General features: G+C 47.1%; 1 protein-coding gene across 1 annotated transcript in view; it reads right to left on the reverse strand.

The window, feature by feature from the left end:
• Window positions 1–1623: 1623 nt before the first annotated feature.
• SGSM1 (small G protein signaling modulator 1) overlaps window positions 1624–19998 on the reverse strand; it is a 78852-nt gene continuing 60477 nt past the window's right edge. Inside the window, exons 19-25 of the mRNA XM_081168493.1 lie at window positions 18007–18609; window positions 14009–14133; window positions 13011–13093; window positions 11774–11883; window positions 10442–10538; window positions 9832–9999; window positions 1624–8948 (exon numbers count right to left, since the gene is read on the reverse strand). Coding sequence (XP_081024619.1) covers window positions 8860–8948; window positions 9832–9999; window positions 10442–10538; window positions 11774–11883; window positions 13011–13093; window positions 14009–14133; window positions 18007–18609 — 1275 coding nt within the window. The 3' untranslated portion in view covers window positions 1624–8859. The remainder of the gene's footprint in view (window positions 8949–9831; window positions 10000–10441; window positions 10539–11773; window positions 11884–13010; window positions 13094–14008; window positions 14134–18006; window positions 18610–19998) is intronic.

Below are 19998 nucleotides of genomic sequence, written 5' to 3' on the forward strand. Positions count from 1 at the left end.
TGTTACTTGAAATTAAATATTAGTTAGGAAAAAAGAGTAACAAATTGCATAAGCAGTGGTGGGCAGAGGTGTAGCTAGTTGGTTTCAGGACTACAGTAGTTATGGGACAGAGATGACTTTGGATACCTTGGTGGATGACATGCCAGGAACTGGGCTGAGCTAGTGTTCTGCTGAACTTCCTAGTGGCTTTCAATACCATCAACCATGGTATCCTTCTGGGCTGCCTTGCTGGGATGGGACTTGGAGGTCCTGTGTTACAGTGGCTCCCTTCCTTCCTGGAGGGGCAAGCCCAGAAAGTGGTGCTGGGAGACGCCTGTTTGATGCCTTGGCCATTGGCCGGCAGGGTCCTCAGGGTTCTGTTTTGTCCCCCAAACTATTTTATGTTTACATGAAACTCCTGTGAGAGGCGGTTTGGAGTTTCAGGGTTCAGTGTCAGTATGCTGATGATACCCAGCTCTATTTCTCATTTTCACCTAAATCCAAGGAGGCTGTCTCAGTTCTAAACCAGTGTCTGTCATCAGTAGTGGACTGGATGAGAGTGAACTAACTATAATATAATACTGACAAGACAGAGGTGCTCTTGATCAGTTGGAAGGCAGAACAGGGAATCGGGATTCATCCTGTGCTGGATGGGGAGCACTCCCTCTAAGGACATAGGTCCATAGTTTGGGTGTTCTCTTGAACTCAGCCCTGAGCATGGATGCTAAGGTTTCTGAATTGGCCAGGAGTGCATTTGCGCAGTTACAGCTAGTGCGCCAGCTTCACCCATTCCTTGAGATGTCTGATTTGGCCAGTAACACATGCATTAGTTGCAATCCGTATGGATTAGGGCTACCTTTGAAAAGTGCTCAGAAACATCAGCTGGCTCAAAGAGCTGCAGCCAGACTGTTGCTCAGGGCTGGTTATAAGGAGCAGATAAGTTGAAATTTCAGAGTCTGGGATGTTCCTGACCTGGCAACCTTAAGGGTGGGTGGACAGCCGGAAATTGTATGTGCATCTTCATCATTATTCTACATTAATGGGGAGCAGGAGACACAACCCTCTAAGAGCAGAGGTGGTAGGAGAGTGCAGAAAGTCCTGTGGGGACACATGAGCCTCGGATGCAGGTTCCAAGTTCAACTCCAAGTAGAAAGATGCTGGGTTAGCAGGGCTGGGAAAGCCCAAGACCTGAAAGAGCTGTTGCCCAAGGCCTGACCCTATTTGGCTGCTCTAGAATAGAAGAGCACCCCACCAGAATGAGTATATTGTCCTGTGTCCTTCAGGATGCCCAGCATACTTTACAATGTGAGAAGTTAGTGCCTGCTGAATGGGGAACTAACTTCCATTTCAAATGGGCTGACGTAGAGAAGCTGTTTGCATGATAAGCAGTCCAATCTCATTCACTCCACCCTCTTATGACAGCATGGAATAGCTCTCATTCACCCTCTAATGATAATACAAGAAGTCATGCTTAAAACAAGGCAGGGTTTATAAGTCAAAAACTGTGGCTTATGGGTGTCATTTGTTTGTGATTAATAAACCGTAACAAGCAGGGCTCAGTGTTATATGCAAACCAGGCTAGAGAGACATAACTCAGAATCTGTCCCAATCCCAACACCAGAACTGTTACATATAACAGCCATATTTTGCTTGTTTGTTTGTTTAATTATTGATTTGAAAATACATAGAACCATAGAGAATATATAACTTTCTTTTGTCTTTCTGGCCCCACAGAAATAAGTTACAATTAACATCGGTTAACAAAATATCAAAGCAGAATTTTTTTAAAATAACCAAGATTATGCCACAGAGCGGAATGCAAACAGGCAAAAAGCAGCACTTTTATTGTCAAACATTAACTATGAAAGCAACAGCAGGGCATCTCATAAGGAGTGATACCAGAGTAGCCCAAAGGAGCCCGCTGAGACACACACACAAAGCAGCAGCAGTAGCAAGTTGTGTCAGGCAGCAATCACTCAACAGGATACATTCAGAGCTCGTGTTTTCTTGCTCCAAAAAAGGTACCTGAAGAACCTTCCTGGGTTGCTTGACACAGACACACACACACACACACAGAGAGAGAGAGAGAGAGAGAGAGAGAGAGACCACCTTTCCAACCAGAACTCCCACTAAGCTTCCAGCTTTGGGTATGTCTCTTTTGGCCAAGATGGAGCCCCCAGCCCCACCCCACCATAGCTGTCAACCTCCCCTTTTTTTGGCAGGAAATTCCCTTATTTCAGTGCCGTTTCCCGCTGCTATCCCAGATTGCTAGATATCCCATAGACTGTCTCTGGGACAGGTGAGCCTGCTGATCCCTTATTTTCAAATCCGAAAGTTGACAGCTAGGCACCCCACCTTGGTTAAAACAAAAACGAAGATCTGGTGATTAGGACACAGTTGCCCACAAGCCAACAATTGCTAATTCACACGGAAAAGCTGTAGACCATGGGTAGGCAAACTAAGGCCCGGGGGCCAGATCCGGCCCAATCGCCTTCTAAATCCGGCCCGTGGACAGTCCAGGAATCAGCATGTTTTTACATGAGTAGAATGTGTGCTTTTATTTAAAATGCATCTCTGGGTTATTTGTGGGCATAGGAATTCGTTCATTTTTTCCCTCTTCAAAATATAGTCCAGTCCCCCACAAGGTCTGAGGGACAGTGGACCAGCCCCTGCTGAAAAAGTTTGCTGACCCCTGCTGTAGACCAACCTGGGACCCTCCAGATGTTATGGGGCTCCAGCTTCCATCAGCCCCTACTCCCAGCGCAGCTGCATGATGATGGGGCTGATGGAAGGAAGGCCACATGGGCTTGGTCTGATAAGAACTGTAGTCTTAAAAAAAAAAGTGCCCTTCAACCATGGGTCCTCAGATGTTGCTGGACTACATCTCCCATCATTCTTGGCCTTGGGTTAAGTTGGCTGGGGATGATGGGAGTTGTTGTCCAACAACATCTCAGGGCTCAAGGTTGCAAAACACTGGTCTATAACACTCGGAGTGTACCAGGTTGGCGAAGGCTGATTTAGATAAACACAAATCTCACAGCTCCAATTCACAAGTGCTTCTCATCTTTGTTCTGGCATACTTCCTTGTGTATGATAGCCCGCCTTGCTGAAATGAATGGGGATTTCTCCATCACCACCCCACCATATGCAGGAGGAGATCATAGAATTGTAGAGTTGGAAGGGACCCTGAGAGTCATCTAATCCAACCCCCTGCAATGCAGGAATATGCAGCTGTCCTGTACAGGGATCGAACCTGCAACCTTGGTGTGTGTGTGCACATCAGACGGTGTCAACAACTTTGGATTGGGGCCAGAATCCAGACATGCAGCAGAACAGAGGCACCCCTAAATGAAAGCACAGCAATACATTTTCTCTGCTTTGAACTTTGCATTCCCTTAAGGCACGGATGGGACACCTGCAGCCTTCCAGATGTTGCTGGACTACAACTCCTGTCATCATCCCATATCATTGGCCCTGCTGACTGCAGCAGATGAGAGATGGGAGTCCAGCAATGTCTGGAGAGCCGCAGGTTCCCTATGTTTGCTTTAAGGTCTTCAGATAGAGCTGACATTGGAAAACAAACACACGCACACTAAAAAAGAGCTGGCTGGAACAGTTATTTCCAAATATGCCACTTGAATATTCCACAGTCAGCCTGTTGCAAAACTTGCTTCTTCCAGCACTGTACACTAGTCAGAGGAGAACACAAGAACACTTGGTGTTCAATGGCAAGGGTATTTACTACACACAACAGAACAGGTATCAAAGTCAGCTTGGCTCCAACGTAGGAAAAAGCAGAAATGGTGTTGCAATGGAAGGAGTGTGTGCTTTTTCAAACACCAAAATAGCAGCAATTGAAACCTTTAAAAAAACATATCTGTGGCAATTATCACCAAAATTTCCAGCTGCTACTTAAGTCCCAGTTGAAAAGGAGGGGCATATAGGAACTATGCAAACACCATTGATAGCCTTATTCTCCATGAATTTGTCCAATCCTCCTTTAAAACCCTCTACTTATCTATATAAGGGATGCGGGTGGTGCTGTGGTGGGTACAGGAGCAGGGACCGAGCAACGGGAGCTCACCCCGTCACAGGTATTTGAACTGCCGACCCTTCTGCTCCTGCCAACCTAGCAGTTCGAAAGGACGTCAAAGTGCAGGAAGGTAAACGGTGTTTCCGTGCGCTGCTCTGATTTGCCAGAAGCGGCTTAGTCATGGTGGCCACATGACCCAGAAACTGTACGCCGGCTCCCTTGGCCAATAAAGCAAGATGAGCGCTGCAACCCCAGAGTTGGCCATGACTGGACCTAATGGTCAGGGGTCCCTTTACCTTTACCTTAAGGTGCTACTAGACAATTTTTTTATATATTCTAACAGGTTCACATTCTCAACCACGATTGTAATAAGAAACAAAAAGTTCTAGTGGAATGACTGCCTGATACTGTGTTTGGCCACTGTTGAAATAATAGAAATCTCTTCATCTTAAGAATGACCAGAAAACTAGAGTCAAGTGTTTAAATGTGGGCTGTCTTCCACTGCAGCTGAAAGAGAATAATGTGTGTGGGGGGGTGTTATACAAAAGTTGTGGACTCCCATCTCACATCAGGGATGACCAGCAGATGTCAGGGGGTGACGGCAGTTGGAGGTCCAGCAGCTTCTGGGGTGTGTGTCCCCCCATAGCCCCCCCCCGCTGTGTTAGCTTAACATTCTTTTAGAGGATTGCAAAGAGTAACAGCTGGTTTTATTCTCCCCTGCCCAAGGCTTCACCTGATGTCGTAATGTGTATAGATAACATGGGCTGTCTTTTTCAAGGATGTAAAAGTCCTCCAGCCAGAGATTCCAAAGGCTGCCCATGATAGCATTTCTACTCAAAGGGCAGGTTCATGCACAAGTTAAGAGCACATCCAGCCTCTGCCCCACCAAATCAATCCAAATCTACGCCAGTTTCTCATTGACAGACATGGCATTCTGTGCATGAATTTTTTGACATGAACGCTAGCCCCAAGTGTTGTAATTTCAAAATTAGACTTCTTTTCTTTTTTTAGGTAATGTGAAAAAGGGAATCAATGCTTGTGGCATGCACACTCACCTCTGGTCAACAAAATCTGGAAGGTTTTCATAGGGATTCAGAAACCTGCCAAGTCTCTTTGGCAAGGTGATGGGATGAGAGAGACATATCACTTTACACCCCATAGGAAATGAAGCCACTTTTTCTTGCAAACTATTATCTGTCTTTATCCTCTGACGTGCAACAGAACAGCAACAAACCTCCACTACTACTCCCAATAAACTCAAAGAATTTTGGCATCTGATGAGCAGCAAAACGCTTTTCTTAAAAGCAATGATTTCTTAGTACCCTGCCTAACTCACATATACATTTTCTATACTGTACATATAATATTTGTATCTATATAATATATAGATATAGACACACACAAACAAACAATTTCCTGATCAACATTTAAAAGATATGTTTGGCAACATTGAGAAAAGAATGTATTTGTTTGCATAATGCTTCACGCACACAAAGTTCAGGACGCACAGAGAGAATCAATAAAGACCTGTAAATAAATAACATTTTCTTTGCATTTAAAAGTGCTCTCCTTAAAACACATGCGCGCGCGCACACACACTCACACACAAAGCAAGACTGCTATCAAATGGCCAAAATATGCTCTCTCTGATAGCATAGGCAGAAAGTGCTCGGCTTGATTATTCAGCTAGCTTTTAAAACAAAACCATTTTTTAAAGGATTTCAGAAAAACTAAAAGGTCACCCCAAGGGGTGAGTGCAATGAGTTCATGGTGATGTAGCATTGCTCTGAAAACAAGAGTGTGATATGGGAGTGGAAAACCCTTGTGCTAACAATTGCAAAGTTATATACTAGAAACTACTCAAAATTTAGATACAGCTTCTCATAGTGTCAAAAACAAAGACAACATCAAAAATCCCCTGCAGATTCAGCCTACGCACTGCATCTCACCCTTCTTCCAATAAAGGGGAGAAGATGGACCATGTTGTCCTCACGGTCACTCTGTGAAGTAGGCTGGATGGGCAGGAAGTGACCAACCAACAGCTTCAAGGATGAGCGAAAATTCAAAGCAAGTCAAGGTCCCATGCTCTTTCCACTGCATCATACCATTTCTCGCTGCCATCTCCTGGGCAGCTGGCTCCTCACAACTTGCTTGGCAAGGACACTGCCCTGTCAGAAAAGGGCTAGTCAGCCTGCTTAATTCTCTTGGAGTTTTCCAAAGTGGAAAGGTTTATCTTTCAGAAACAGGTCACTAGATCAAGTTTGTGCTTTTAAGAAAGGAGGGTGGAAACACTAGCATCCACAGTCAAAAAGCCCAGCACAAGCAACATGTACGTACACCCACCCACCCCATGGACTGCATGGATCCTTCAGTCCCAAACTTTATCCTTAAAATACCACATTGCCCTGCCATCTCCCAGAAAAAGCTCTGGGGGTAGAAGTAGTAAGGCAGATCAGCTCCAGAACAGGAGGAAGTAACTTGTTTTGTAACTGTTCCCCTTCCTTATGGGGGCAAAAGGGCAAAAGCCCACTTGGCACCACTGCCCAGGGGCACGATTCTCTTGTGCTTTAGTATCTGGCTGAGCCTGGGATGTGCCTATGTCTGCTTTGGAGGGCGGTGCCTGATTCTTTAACACTTGCCAGAAAAATGGAGTGCCCTACCACTTTGTGGAAGTCCAACCAGCCACCAAAGGCCATGGGAAGTCCAAGCTGAACTTGTTTGGGGCAAGGAATCCAGTTTGCACTACTGGTCCACCTGGCATGGCCTCCTTGCACAGCCAGTGATGGAAGCCTGGGACTTACAGCTTGAGCGCCAAATGGGAAGGGCAAAATTAATGGGCTTGGGTGAGGTCAGTAGCTCCCTCTCCAAACTCAAATCCCCAGGGCTTTGCATAGGGAAGCCGGGACAGTTAAACCAGCTTGACTGTACTGTTGAGACAGAGCTCCCTGCTTTGAAGTGCAGCTGCCAAGGACTGAACCCCCGCTCCCAATTTAAGGATGGAGGTCATTAAGGGTTACTCACTTTGGAAGCGGTGCTCTTTGACCACTCTCTCCTTTCAGGAGAATAGGAAGGGCTTAGCATGGAAGTACGAGTAGCCAGCACAGAGACCCAGCAGGGTGGGTGGGATGGATTTTGCAGCATTGTTTAAGAGACTAGTCCTCTGGAGTGAGAGGGAGAAGCAACTATGGCTGAGCATTTACTGGCTACGAGGAAGGCCTTTTCATGACAACAACAACAATCAAACAAAATATAGGCACTCACTTAGCCATGATGGCAACCTTTTCAGGAGATTTTTTAAAATCAGGAAACCCATTTAATTTCATTCTGTTTCTTTCTCCTTCTCTTTTAAAAAAAACACCTGAATTTTTAACACAGACCATTTCAAATATTTGTCCTCAATGTTACTTCGCACTGGTTAATCTGGTGCTGACCAGAGACAACACAGAGGCAGAACTTCAGAGGAGTCACAGGATCAGCTCCATGGGCTGCCGTTTCCATCAGCCTTTCCCAACATGGGGCTCACCAAGTGGTGTTGGACTACAACTCCCATCATCCTTGACCATTGGCCAGGCAGACGGGGGATATTGGAAGTTGGAGCTCAACACCATCTGGAGGGCACTAGGTTGGGGAAGGATGGCTTACCTCCTCTAGTAAGTGTTTATAGACTTTCTCCAAGAAGTATCCTGTACTATCACATCATTCAGAAGGACAATGTGAAGGAGAGGCGCAAAGTGTGTGTGTGTGTGTGTGTGTGTGTGTGCGTGTGCGTGAATAGGCCGAGCCCAACCTCCAAGGTTTAGTGTTGAAGAGAGGAAACTCCTGAGGCTGGACCAGAGCAACCATCGGGTGCTTTCTGCTTTGAAACACAAAGAGCCATCTAGGGCAGAAAGAGAGAAGCGAGAGAAAAATTTCAACGAGATGCCATCAAGGCCCTGGATATACATGATGGCTTTGCAACCTCATGATAGAAAAGCAGGATGCTTAAGTCCTCAGTCCAGCAAAAAATGTGCTGGGTTGGAGAACGTGTTTTTTTTTGTCAGGCCCTGGTCAAGGGCAAAGAATGGCAAGCATCCCCCCAGAGCAGGATGGAACAGGCCAGCCTGGCCTCAGTCTGTTATACGGTTTCCTAATGAAATATGGTGACAGCGATCTGGGGCACTGCAGAAAATTTCAGGAAAATCAGGAAGAGGATAGACAAACCTCAGTGGCAGAGATGGCCTCAACTGGCACCCTTCAGAAGGTGAGAAAGCTTCCCCATAAAAGGATGACCTCGGCAAAGCCTCACCTGATTAAAGGGCCAAGAGTTAGATCCCGACCTGCACATTTTGGAGGTGACAGGGGAAGGAAAAATGCTGGCTGTTTAAAATATTCTCTCTGAAGGAAGAGCTGAAGGGAGGGAGGGAAATCAACGACAGATCCCAGCCACCCCTTTTCAAGGCTGTCACCTTGACCTTTCCAAACAGGAACAGAAGGTAATAAAACCAGACATCCCAATAAACAGCCACACCCTTTCCACCCACCTAACGACTGACCTCTGTCCTCAAAGCAAGGTTTGTGCCAGTCAAGCTCCATCCTACCTGAATGAGAAAGGAGGCAGAGCTTGTGAGTTCTTTGGTTAATTGTCATCACGGAAACAGAAGAGCCAGCAGGCAGTGGCTGAAAACACCCAGCCCACGCAAACCGTGGAATGACTGGCTGGGAGACTGCCTCTCCAGGGACTGGCTCAAGTTCATGGGGAGAGGCATGCTCCCTCTCTAGCTCTCTGCCTTATGCGCTAGTCCAGCCTCCAAATGTACACAAGGTTGCTTCCGTCTCCCTTCCTCCTCCAGGGCAGATGTTCTCTCAAATCACTTGTTCTCAATGAGTGTCTGGACTTTGTAGACAAGGTCCCGCGCCAGCTTCAGGACCTGTTGAGTGTTGTGCCGTTCTGCCATTTCTGGAATGGAAGGAAGGAAGGAAGGGTCAAGCAAAACGGAGGAAGAAGAGAGGGTAGGTTTAAAGAAAACAAGGTGAGGTCTCTGCCCTTGCCTCTATCCCCACACTCAGGCATCCTGCAGGGACACCTTTGGGAAGGGACCACAACTATGTGGGAGAGGCCATGCTCAGCACACCGCAAGTCCCATCCCCAGCATCTCTAGTTAAAAAAAAGGATCTGTATGTCATGTGCAAGATACAGAGGGCATTCACAACACACACGCATATCAGTTGGGCAGGAAAGCAAGAAGATGGTGCAAAAAAAGAGCTCAGCAAGAAGTCAAATACAGTGGTACCTCGGGTTACATACGCTTCAGGTTACAGACTCCGCTAACCCAGAAATAGTGCTTCAGGTTAAGAACTTTGCTTCAGGATAAGAACAGAAATTGGGCTCTGGCGGTGCGGCGGCAGCAGGAGGCCCCATTAGCTAAAGTGGTGCTTCAGGTTAAGAACAGTTTCAGGTTAAGTACGGACCTCTGGAATGAATTAAGTACTTAACCCGAGGTACCACTGTAGCTCAGTCTGCATGTAAGTGAAAGATTGCTCAGACTAAGGCCATAGTCTACAGCTTGATGGAATCCGGTGAGTCCCTCCAGGCACCAACGGATCCCTAAAGAGTACCTTTTGAGCTGCTTTGGTGGTGGTACTGCAGTGCAGCAGAGAACAAGCCAACATTTCTCTCTGCCTGCACAGAGGTCAGAAGGCAGCTCAACCTCAAAGTCCCTGGCTCAGGACTCCTGGAGGCTGGCTTGGTGCCTATTCCTGAGGGGCACAGATTTTGCAGTGCAGTCATTTGGGACAGAAAAGTGTCCTCAACTTCAGCCCCAGCCCATTACAATCTGTACCGTTGAAGAACTTGATGATATCCGTGAAGTCCATGTTGTTCTCCAGGATGATGTCCCGATAAACCTCCACCAAGGCAAGAGCAATGAAGAGGACATAATGAGACGAGGAGATCTGTGCTGCTGCCCAGATCGTTTCCCAGACAGAGAAGACATCATTGTAAACTAGCTCTGTTAGAAAACAGGAACAAAAAAAGAACAGTCATTGAAGCCATCTGAAGCGACCAAAGCTAGGGTTGTCATATGCCCTCTTTTTCCAGGACACGTTCTCTTTTTCATGGGTATGTAAAATGAGAGTCATCATAATGATCCATAGTTAAAAGTAGAAGTCAGCAAATGTGTCCTCTTTTTTGCTCTTTAAAATATGGCAACCCTAAAATGCAGAAGTGACCCCCATCCCAGAATTCTCTGCAGCAAACAGCGTTGTGCAGCAAACATCAAAGAGGACACCAGGGAAAAAATTGGGGGGAGGAACAAAGAAGGGCAATTATATTTTACCTTCTCCCAACTCCTGTCCTCAGGAGGCTATCAGGGCAACTCATGCTGCTCCAGCTAATGTTAAAAGATGTGTTTAAGTCAAAATGCAGATGCAGACCCCATACCCCCAACGCACCTCGCTTAAAATCCAGGAGAAACCAGCGGTAGCAGAAGTAAAAATGCGTGTAATCGCCATTTTGATGCATCAGCTCAAACAGCTCAGAGTCTAAAATCTACCAGAAAAGCAAAAGCTTCAGGATCTTGTTTCTGCAAGAAAACCACATTTGTCCCTCCCCCGCCACAAAACCCCCACATCCTACATGCAGCAAGGTGCTCAATACTCCCTTGACCTCTTTTCAAAGAGCTTCACAGGACATGGAAGTACCTAAGCAACACTGCCACCCTTTCTTTTCCTTGCACAGGTATTGTGTCTAACAGCAGGCAGAATGTGTCTCTGAGATGAGCTTTCAGCAACTGAATTTCTACTGATTGAAGGCACTGGGTTCTTTCCAGGGGTGTGTATGTGGAGGGAATGGCACCCCTCCTTAAGGCCCCAAGGCAAAAACCAAGGAGCTTATCACCCCAAACGGTAACCAAGGGTGGGATTCCAGTGCAAATTGAGGTTTGCATAATTAAAGTAGACTAAGAAGAGCTTCATAGTGAAAAATGAAAATAGTTCCTTGGATTTGAAAGTGTTCAACATGCCATGGAATGTGCAAAGTTAGGAAAAATTTTAAAAGCCAGAAAAACTAAAAATAGGATACAGCAAAGATCCAAATTTATGGATATGGGAGGAAATGTTGCAGTTAAAATGCACATGCACTGGACATGTGGCAAAAGATGGCTCAGGAAAATGGAATAAAGCAAACACAGAGGCCATACAATTTCAGAAGACCACCTGTGCGGTGGATGGGCAATCTAAAACTAACAGTAGGGCTCATGTGGATGCAGGAAGCAAACAACAGAAAGCGATGGAGAGACTGTGAAGAAGTGTCTATCCAAAGATGGACGTGAGACACTGTAGAAGTCAGAAAATGAGCTGTCAGCGTGGCCCAACAATTTCATGTTATGGAATTTTCTGGTTTAGAAAGCTGTGTGAAAATGCACTGGAAAGTGTGGGGTAAATGAATGACTAACGGGAAGGTGAAACTACTGAGTTGGGTTTTCTGGCATTATGGAGTATGCTGACGACACACAACTCTACTTCTCCATTACATCTGCAGGTGAGGCAGTGGAAGTGCTGGACCAGTGTCTTGCCTCAGTCATGGACTGGATGAGAGTCAACAAACTGAAGCTCAATCCAGATAAGATGGAGGCTCTGTTAGTGGGGGATTTGCTAGGCTAGATGGGTGGGAGGTTGCCTCCTAATTTGGGAACCACTGATCTAACCTCTGCATAAGCCTCTGACAAGCAGATCATGGTGAACACTCCGTGGAAAGGGTGAACTGGAAGAGTTCCTGTTCTTTACCTGGATGAGGGATCTCATGTTGCCAAAGTGGGTGTCCATGGCGCCTCCATGGGGGAAGTTCTGGTTCATCCGCTTCATAAGCTCTGTGAAACAACTGAAGGCAATGGCCTCTGAACAAGGGCAGGGCAGGGGGGTGAGAGAGAGAGAGAGAGAACGGGGGAATCAGTGCCCTGTAGACCTGGATCTCACCTGCTTTTGCCCAGAAGGAAGGGGACCCAGGACACCCAAGGACACAACCAGGAGCTCTCTGTGTCTTGGCTGCCAAAGGCATGCATGTCCAGGTGACAGTTTTACACATCCTGGCTTGGGGAAAATCACAAAAGTGCTACTTCTTCTCCTGTGCAGGATACTCCTCCTCCAACTGCAGCCCCACATTCCAGCCATGGCCTGGAAGCCACACCAATTAGGCTGTTCATATTGGTCTGACAGTCATGTGGATCTCTGGGGATCAGCACACATCAGAGCTTTCTGCATCCTGATGTTCCAGCTACCTCCCATGTGCCATGGAGCTGGCTCTGAATTTGTCCCTGCTTCAAGCTGTGAAACATGAGTGGGCAAGCCTGTCTCGTCTGGATTTGGAGAGGTGCAAGAGGGTGAGGCCCAAATTCTACAATGGAAGCACATCTGAGTGGGATGAGAGAGTGGGGGAGTCTTTTCACAGCGGCTGTACCTACAGAGCACCTTGCCTTGGGAAGTGCACTTGGCCCCCTCCTGCACATGAAGAGTTGGATCAGACCAACAGGCCCATCCAGTCCACCATTCTGTTCTCACAGTGAACAAGCAGGTGCCTATGAGAAGCCCACATCAGTTGCTCAGAGCCATTTCATTCAAGCAGGCTCTCATTGGGCCTGGGTGATCATGTTTTTACATTTGCTGATCCTGTTTCCTTGGTTGGTGGACTTATTCCACTGGGTCTTTTTATGAAATTGTAATTTCATAGAATCACAGAACTGTAGAGTCAGAAGTGACCCCAAGGAATGCAGGAATCATAGCTAAAGAGTCCCTGACAGAGGCCATCCAATCTGTGTTTAAAAACCTCCAACAAAGGAGAGCCCATCACCTCCCCAGGTAGTCCATTCTGTCTGTAAACTATCATGAATGGTGCTTTTGCACCATAGAGTCAGGGCAAAAATGTTATAAATGAACCAATAAATGAATAGTCCAGCGAGGGGATCCATCAGAGCCAGAATTCCCCAGACTGTTAAGGCTGGCATAGTGGCAAATAGAGAGAACTCACCATCATCCAGAATCACAAGCAAAGGAGCCAGCAAGTCACACATCCCCTGGACATAGCCAATGTCAATGTGGTGCCAGACGTAGCTGCAGAGAGACAGGAGGCTGGGTGAGGTGACAAAGGTCCTGCAAAGCAGCTGCCAAGGCCCTGGTTTCAAGGGGTCAGCAGCAGACCCAGCAGAAAAAAGGAGCAGAATCTGTGTGGAAACATCCCAAACCTGTGTCCCTCCCCTAAACCATGCACGTCTGCAGACCTATATTTCAGCTGCCAGTTCATTTTGCTTTCGGATAGGAGGATTGCAACATTTGACCATGCAATCATAGAGCTGGAAGAGACCCAAGGGTCATCTAGTCCAAGCGCTTGCAATGCAGGGATCACTGCTAATTAACCCATAGGTAATGAACCCACAGCTGATTAAACCAATTAATCAATAAATAATTTTAAACAAACAAAAGCAATTTGATCAGCGAAAATGGTGTCATTGATTAAACCACCCAGATTCTTTTTTTTTTTTTAAGATGGCACGTGCTGCCTTAGAAGAGGCACCAGCAAGACAGGGAATGCAGAATGCATCTTCTAAGATTGGGGGGGGGGGGGCTGCTGCAATGCAGAAATCCATCATCTCAAAGCCCCAAATAGCCTTTGGGGGTGGTTGGTTCCCCTCTAAAAATGCTAGCTTAATAAATCCATCAGTGACAAATCCTCTGTTTAATAAGCTGCGGCTTCACTGGGTCTGTGGGATAAGCAGCTTCCTATAAGCAGTACTGAGTTGGGTGTGCCAATGGCCTGAGGTGGTAGAAGGGAGATCCTTTATTCTGAATTATGAGGACTGGAATCTCACTTTATTTTGACGGGAAGGGCCAGGGTTCCAGCCTTCGCTCACATGGGCTGCTCCTTGCGCCAAGCATCCTCTGGTCCCACAGTTCCTGGCCCAAAGAGTGACAGAGTCGCCTGAAGGAAGGACACAGCCAGTTCCCGCCCCCATCCCACTGGGCAGCTACCTGCACATGATGTTGCGCAGCTTCTCCAGGTTGGCTGGTGAGAAATACCAGTAGTTCCGGTCGCACCTCTGGACATCCTTCTCAATGCGGTGCAGGTTCACAGTGTACATGTCAAGCAGCTCTGGCTGCGGAAGCAGAAAGGGCAAGGAAACACAGCCCAGTTAACTTTCAGCACAACTTCTGCTAAGGTCCATGCAAGGGCCTGTCCAGGCCACAAACTTAACAGCTGGTTTTAAAAGTCATAGAATTGCAGAGTTAGAAGGGACCCAGAGGGCCATCTGGTGCAACGGCCTGCAGTGCAGGGATCACAGCAAAATGACAGGCGGATCCTGCTGCCCGAGGCAGTTGCCTCACCTTGCCTCACAGGTGGGCCAGTCCTGCCTCAAATGGGGCAATAAAGGAATGAAATGTAGAAAAGTACATGTGGTGATAGTTTTGTTATTTACAAAACTATTCACACAAACTCAGAACTGAGCTGTTGATAACACAGATATCCTGGCATTGGTAAATCAATTTTAACACCCCATTGATGTCAATGGGACTAAAATATGATTACTTCCTCTCAATCTATCCCATAATCTCTGGCCTTAAAACTGGGGGGTATTGACTTTGTTACTATGATATTTTTTAATAATAATATTTTTTTATTTATACCCCGCCCTCTCCAGCCAGAGATGGGTTCAGGGCAGCTAACACCAGTAAAATCACTATAAAAACATCGGGGAAGGAAAAAACCAACCAATTTAAAATACAGGTTAAAATACAATTTAAAATGCAGCTTCATTTTAATAGTAGCCCATAGATCAAAACCATAAGGGGAGGGAAACATAAGGGTCAGACTAAGTCCAAACCAAAGGCCAGGCAGAACAGCTCTGTCTTGCAGGCCCTGCGGAAAGATGTCAAGTCCCACAGGGCCCTAGTCTCTTGTGACAGAGCGTTCCACCAAGTCGGGGCCAGTACTGAAAAGGCCCTGGCCCTAGTTGAGACCAATCTAACCACCTTGCAACCTCCAAAGTGTTGTCATTTGTGAATGTTAGAATGATACTGGTTTAGAAATTAAGTGGATTACAGTTATAAGGATTAAGTTAAAAGAAAAGAAAGGTTAAAAATTAGATAAATTTAAGGGTGAGGATTTGCTGAATTAAAATTTGAAATTGGAATGCAGAAAGGGGAGGTATGAGGAGGTCGGAGAAGTAAGTTATAAGAAAATAAGGGTTTGAAATTATACTTGTTCTTTTTTTGTGTTTGTTTGTATTGTTGTGTTTGTCTGTATAATTTGTGAAACTTTAATAAATATTTTATAAAAAAACCAACAACAAAGTGTTGTCATTTGTGGACCTTAAGGTCCTCCACGGGGCATACCAGGAGAGGCGGTCCCGTAGGTATGTGGGTCCTAGGCCACATAGGGCTTTAAAGGTCAAAACCAGCACTTTAAACCTGACCCTATACTCCACCGGGAGCCAGTGCAGTTGGTAAAGCACTGGATGAATGTGATCCCACGGCAAGGACCCTGTAAGGAGCCTCGCCGCGGCATTCTGCACCCGCTGGAGTTTCGGGGTCAGCTTCAAGGGCAGCCCCGCATAGAGCAAGTTACAATAATCAACCCTGGAGGTGACCATCGCATGGATCACTGTGGTCAGATCAGGGCAAGAAAGGTAAGGGACCAACTGCTTAATACGGCGAAGATGGAAAAATGCCACCTTTGCTGTGGCTGCAACCTGCGCCTCCATGGAAAGGGAGACATCGAACGTTACACCCAAGCTCTTGACAGAAGGCGCTGGCACTAATTGAGCCCCCGCAAAAGATGGGAGTTGGCGCCCCAACCCCATGTCATCCTGACCCAGACAGAGGACCTCTGTCTTGGAAGGATTTAACTTCAACCGGCTCCCACACAGCCATCCAGCCACAGCTTCCAAGCATCTGGTCAGTGTGTCTGGGGCCGAGTCAGGGCGGCCGTCCATCAACAGATAAAGCTGGGTGTCATCAGCATATTGATGACAACCCAGCCCAAAGCACCAGACAATCTGGGCAAGGGGGCACATAAAGATATTGAAAAGTATCGGGGAAAGGATTGCACCCTGTGGCACGCCACACACCAAGGAGTGCCACGGTAGCTCCCTCGTTAGTGCTATCCTCTGTCCCCAACCTGCGATAAAGGAGCGCAGCCATTGTCGGACTGTGCCCTGAATCTCCATGTCGGCAAGGCAGTGGTACAAAAGTTCGTGATCGACCATGTCGAAGGCTGCTGACAGATCTAAAAGAATCAGCAGTCCCGACCCGCCTCGATCCAGCTGTCTACGGAGATCATCTGTTAGGGCGACCAAAGGCGTCTCGGTCCCGTAACCAGGGCGAAAGCCGGACTGGAATGGATCCAAAGCCGATGTTTCATCCAGAAACCTACCAAGCTGTTTGGCAATCGCTCTCTCAGTTACCTTACCCAGGTACGGAAGATTCGAAACCAGGTGGTAATTGGATAGATCTAAAGGATCTAAGGATGTTTTCTTTAAGAGCGGATGCAACACTGCTTCCTTCAACTCCCCTGGGAAAGTCCCCGTGCCAAGGGACTGATTGATGATCTCACCCAGGGGGGCCCACACCTTGTCTGCACATGCTCTAATCAGCCAAGACGGGCATGGGTCAAGGGGGCAAGTGGTGGGCCTTCCAGCTCGGAGGAATCTGTCTACATTGGCAGGGAGTATCCGATCGAAGTGGTCCAATACTGGACCCAAGGAGAGTCGAGGGGCCTCCAGTTCTGTTACTGTATCCAAACTGGCAGGGAGGTCACGGCAGAGCAGCAAGACTTTCTCCGCAAAAAAGCTCGCAAATGCCTCACAGCTATGTGTCAAATTCGTATTTAAATTTGGCTGTTCCTCTAGGGTTGTTAAAGACCTAATTATTCTAAAAAGTTGCGCTGGGCGAGAGCTAGTGGAAGCAATGGAAGCTGAGAAGTAAAACTTCTTTACATTTTCACTGCCATCTCATAGGCTTTCATAAACGTCCTATAAGATGTTCTTGAGGCTCCGGTGCGAGCACGCCGCCATACTCGCTCTAGCCGTCTGAGGTCCCGCTTCATTTCCCGGAGCTCCTCGGTAAACCAGGGGGCCCGGTTTCGGCGGGGTTGCAGAGGGCGCTTAGGTGTGATCTCATTGGTGGCCGCCAAGAGCTGGTTATTCCAGTTCTCGACAAGCTCATCTAGTGAGCCGCCAGGGGAAGCAGGGTCCCGCAAGGCTTGACGAAATCCATCAGGATCCATCAGCCTTCACGGGTGAGCCCAAATAGGCTCGCCACCCGGGAGGGAGGAGGGAGTCAATCCTGGCTTTCAGACCATGGCACTTCCACAAGTGAGGACATGATCACATCTATACCCACAGCAAAAATCAAATCCAGCGTGTGGCCTGCTTGGTGTGTGGAACCCAAAACAAACTGGGTATTTTTAATATTGCAAACCATCCTGTGATCCTCAGAAGAAGGGCAGTATAGAAATTTTAACACCAACAAGAACTGTGAGCCATCATTAAAAAAACTAAACTGTCTTGAGAACACTGCCAGAAAGGCAAGGCTGTAGTACATTAGTAGTAGCTAGCAAGTAAATTAGCTGTACAGTGGTACCTTGGGTTACATACGCTTCAGGTTACATACGCTTCAGGTTACAGACTCCGCTAACCCAGAAATATTACCTCGGGTTAAGAACTTTGCTTCAGGATGAGAACAGAAATCGTGCTCCGGCGGTGTGGTGGCAGTGGGAGGCCCCATTAGCTAAAGTGGTGCTTCAGGTTAGTTTCAGGTTAAGAACGGACCTCCGGAATGAATTAAGTACATAACCAGAGGTACCACTGTAGTAGTTAGTAACAGTTAGCAAGTGAATAGATAAATGCTCTAGTGCAATCAAAGCAGAAATTTCACCCTGCCTAAAATGTTTGCTCCTTTTGGGTTTTAAAGCAAAAGAAAATACCGTTCCCAAAGATCAGGAGGAACCAGGGAACCTGACACACACTCACAGAGTAGGTGACCCCCGACGAGGAGACAGGCGAGACTTCGCTAATGGTCAAGTCAGTGACAGCCAGGGAGTGTGAATCCAGCTGCGGGTACAGGCTCTCCATCTCTGGCTCTTCTGAGAGGTCATCTTCACTCCCCATGGAGTTCTGCTGCCCCACACTGTGGTCTGGCCAGCTGCCTGTCACATCCACTATAGACAGAGATGCCCCCTCTTTATCAGGGTGCTCCTTGCCCATGAGGATAAACTCCTCTAAGCTGCTGGTGGTGGGGAGCTCCTCCAGGCTCTCCTGGCCCTGCAAACCTTCCCCTGTTTGTGTGCCACCCACAAGGGCGTTGTCCACACTGAGAGGTCCCTGGCCGACAGCCATGCTCGCCTGGGCAGAGTGGCACACCGCGGCTTTTGCAGTCTCCACCATACTGTCCTCGGTGCTGAAGATCTGCTCTGAGCATGGGGAGGTGACCAAAAGGTTCTGGGAAGAGGGATAGCAAGGGTCGGGGGAGGAGGCGCCGTCAGGGATCATCCCGTTGGAGAGTTTGGGCCGTTTGCCGTCTTCAGGTTTGGCATCTGCCTCGGGCTGTTCTACCTCATCGACCGACTCAAACACCTGGGCAAAGAAGGAGAGGCCAAAAGAGAACAGGAATGGATCAGATTGTCTGACTACTGCAATGGCCTCTGCATGGAGCTGCCTTTCAAGATATTGGTGGAATCTACACACGTATAAAAAATGCTGTGAAAAAGCTTTGTTAAAAGTTTTGAAAAATACATCGAACTTTGCATAGCTCACTGTCGCCATCTAGAGTCACATTGGTATACTGCACTTTACAACACATTTAAAATGTTTTATTTGCAGCTGTATAGCTGAGTCCACCGAGAAGCCTCAGCCAGTGCAAAATGCTCTGTTGCTTTTTCTGGCCAAGTGATCACAGCATATAATTCAGATTCCAGATTGGTTGCCAGCCCAATTCAAAGTGCTGGCTGCCATCTTGAAAGCCACAAACTGCTTGGAGCCAGGTTATTCCAAGGATTGCCAGCACCCACACAAAGCTGCCTGGCTCTTAAGACTGGCTGTAGAGGTTCCCATCAGGAAGGTGCACCAGTCTAGTGAGGCAGGTCCTTTGCAGTGGTGGCTCCCCCACCTTGGAACTGCACTTGGCCCCTTTGACGGTTTCTGAACTGGCTCTGAAGATCTCTCTTTTCAAACCTGCTTTTATCCAATTCATTCAAGGCTGGTCTAAGCTTTTAAGTGCAATTTTAAAATGCTGCAACAATTTTTCTACCCTATTTTATCATTTCACTGCTGATTTTTTGTTATGTAAATTTTGATCGTTACTGTGAAATTTGTGTGTGAATTGAGTGGGCTGCCTAGCCCTGAAAGGCACCACACAAATACCAAAATGAGTTTATAAAGATAGGTAGATATTTTACAGTGAGTCATAAAACAGAGATTAATTTATTATAGCAGAAAAATAAAAAATGCTTATGTAACAGTAGTAAATAGTTAAATGTTTAGTAAGAGACTGCATTCTGCAAAGATCTGAAGCTGTGTTCCCAAGTGGGTGGTAGCACCAAAGGGGTGGGATTACCTAGGGGGAAGCAGGGGGCACTGGAGGTATAAATGACTATCAGACTTTGAAAAGCTGGTATTACTGGATCAAGTTAATCAGTTTTCTTGAATTAATTAAACGAAATAGTTTAAATTGGATTCTGAATAAAGGTGCAATTAGTTGTTGTGTTGTTATCTTTCTTACTGTAGTGGGCCAGGCCAAAAGCATCTCTCTAGAGATGGAATGATGGAGCCCAGGGGGCAGTGGCCCCCAAAAGTCTGGGGACCGCTGATCTGCAGCAAACTTTATCTACCTGCCAGATCTGCCCACTGGCCCACCCAGCTTCGCCATGGCCTCTCCTGAATCTCTGCCTTGGGGGTCTTTCCCAGCCTGCTCCTGAGACCCTTCGGCTGGGGAGACCACTGAGGATTGAACTGCCCTCCAGGTAA

Source organism: Podarcis bocagei (assembly GCF_964188305.1).
Source record: "Podarcis bocagei genome assembly, chromosome: 13".
In the NCBI taxonomy this organism is placed as follows: domain Eukaryota; kingdom Metazoa; phylum Chordata; class Lepidosauria; order Squamata; family Lacertidae; genus Podarcis; species Podarcis bocagei.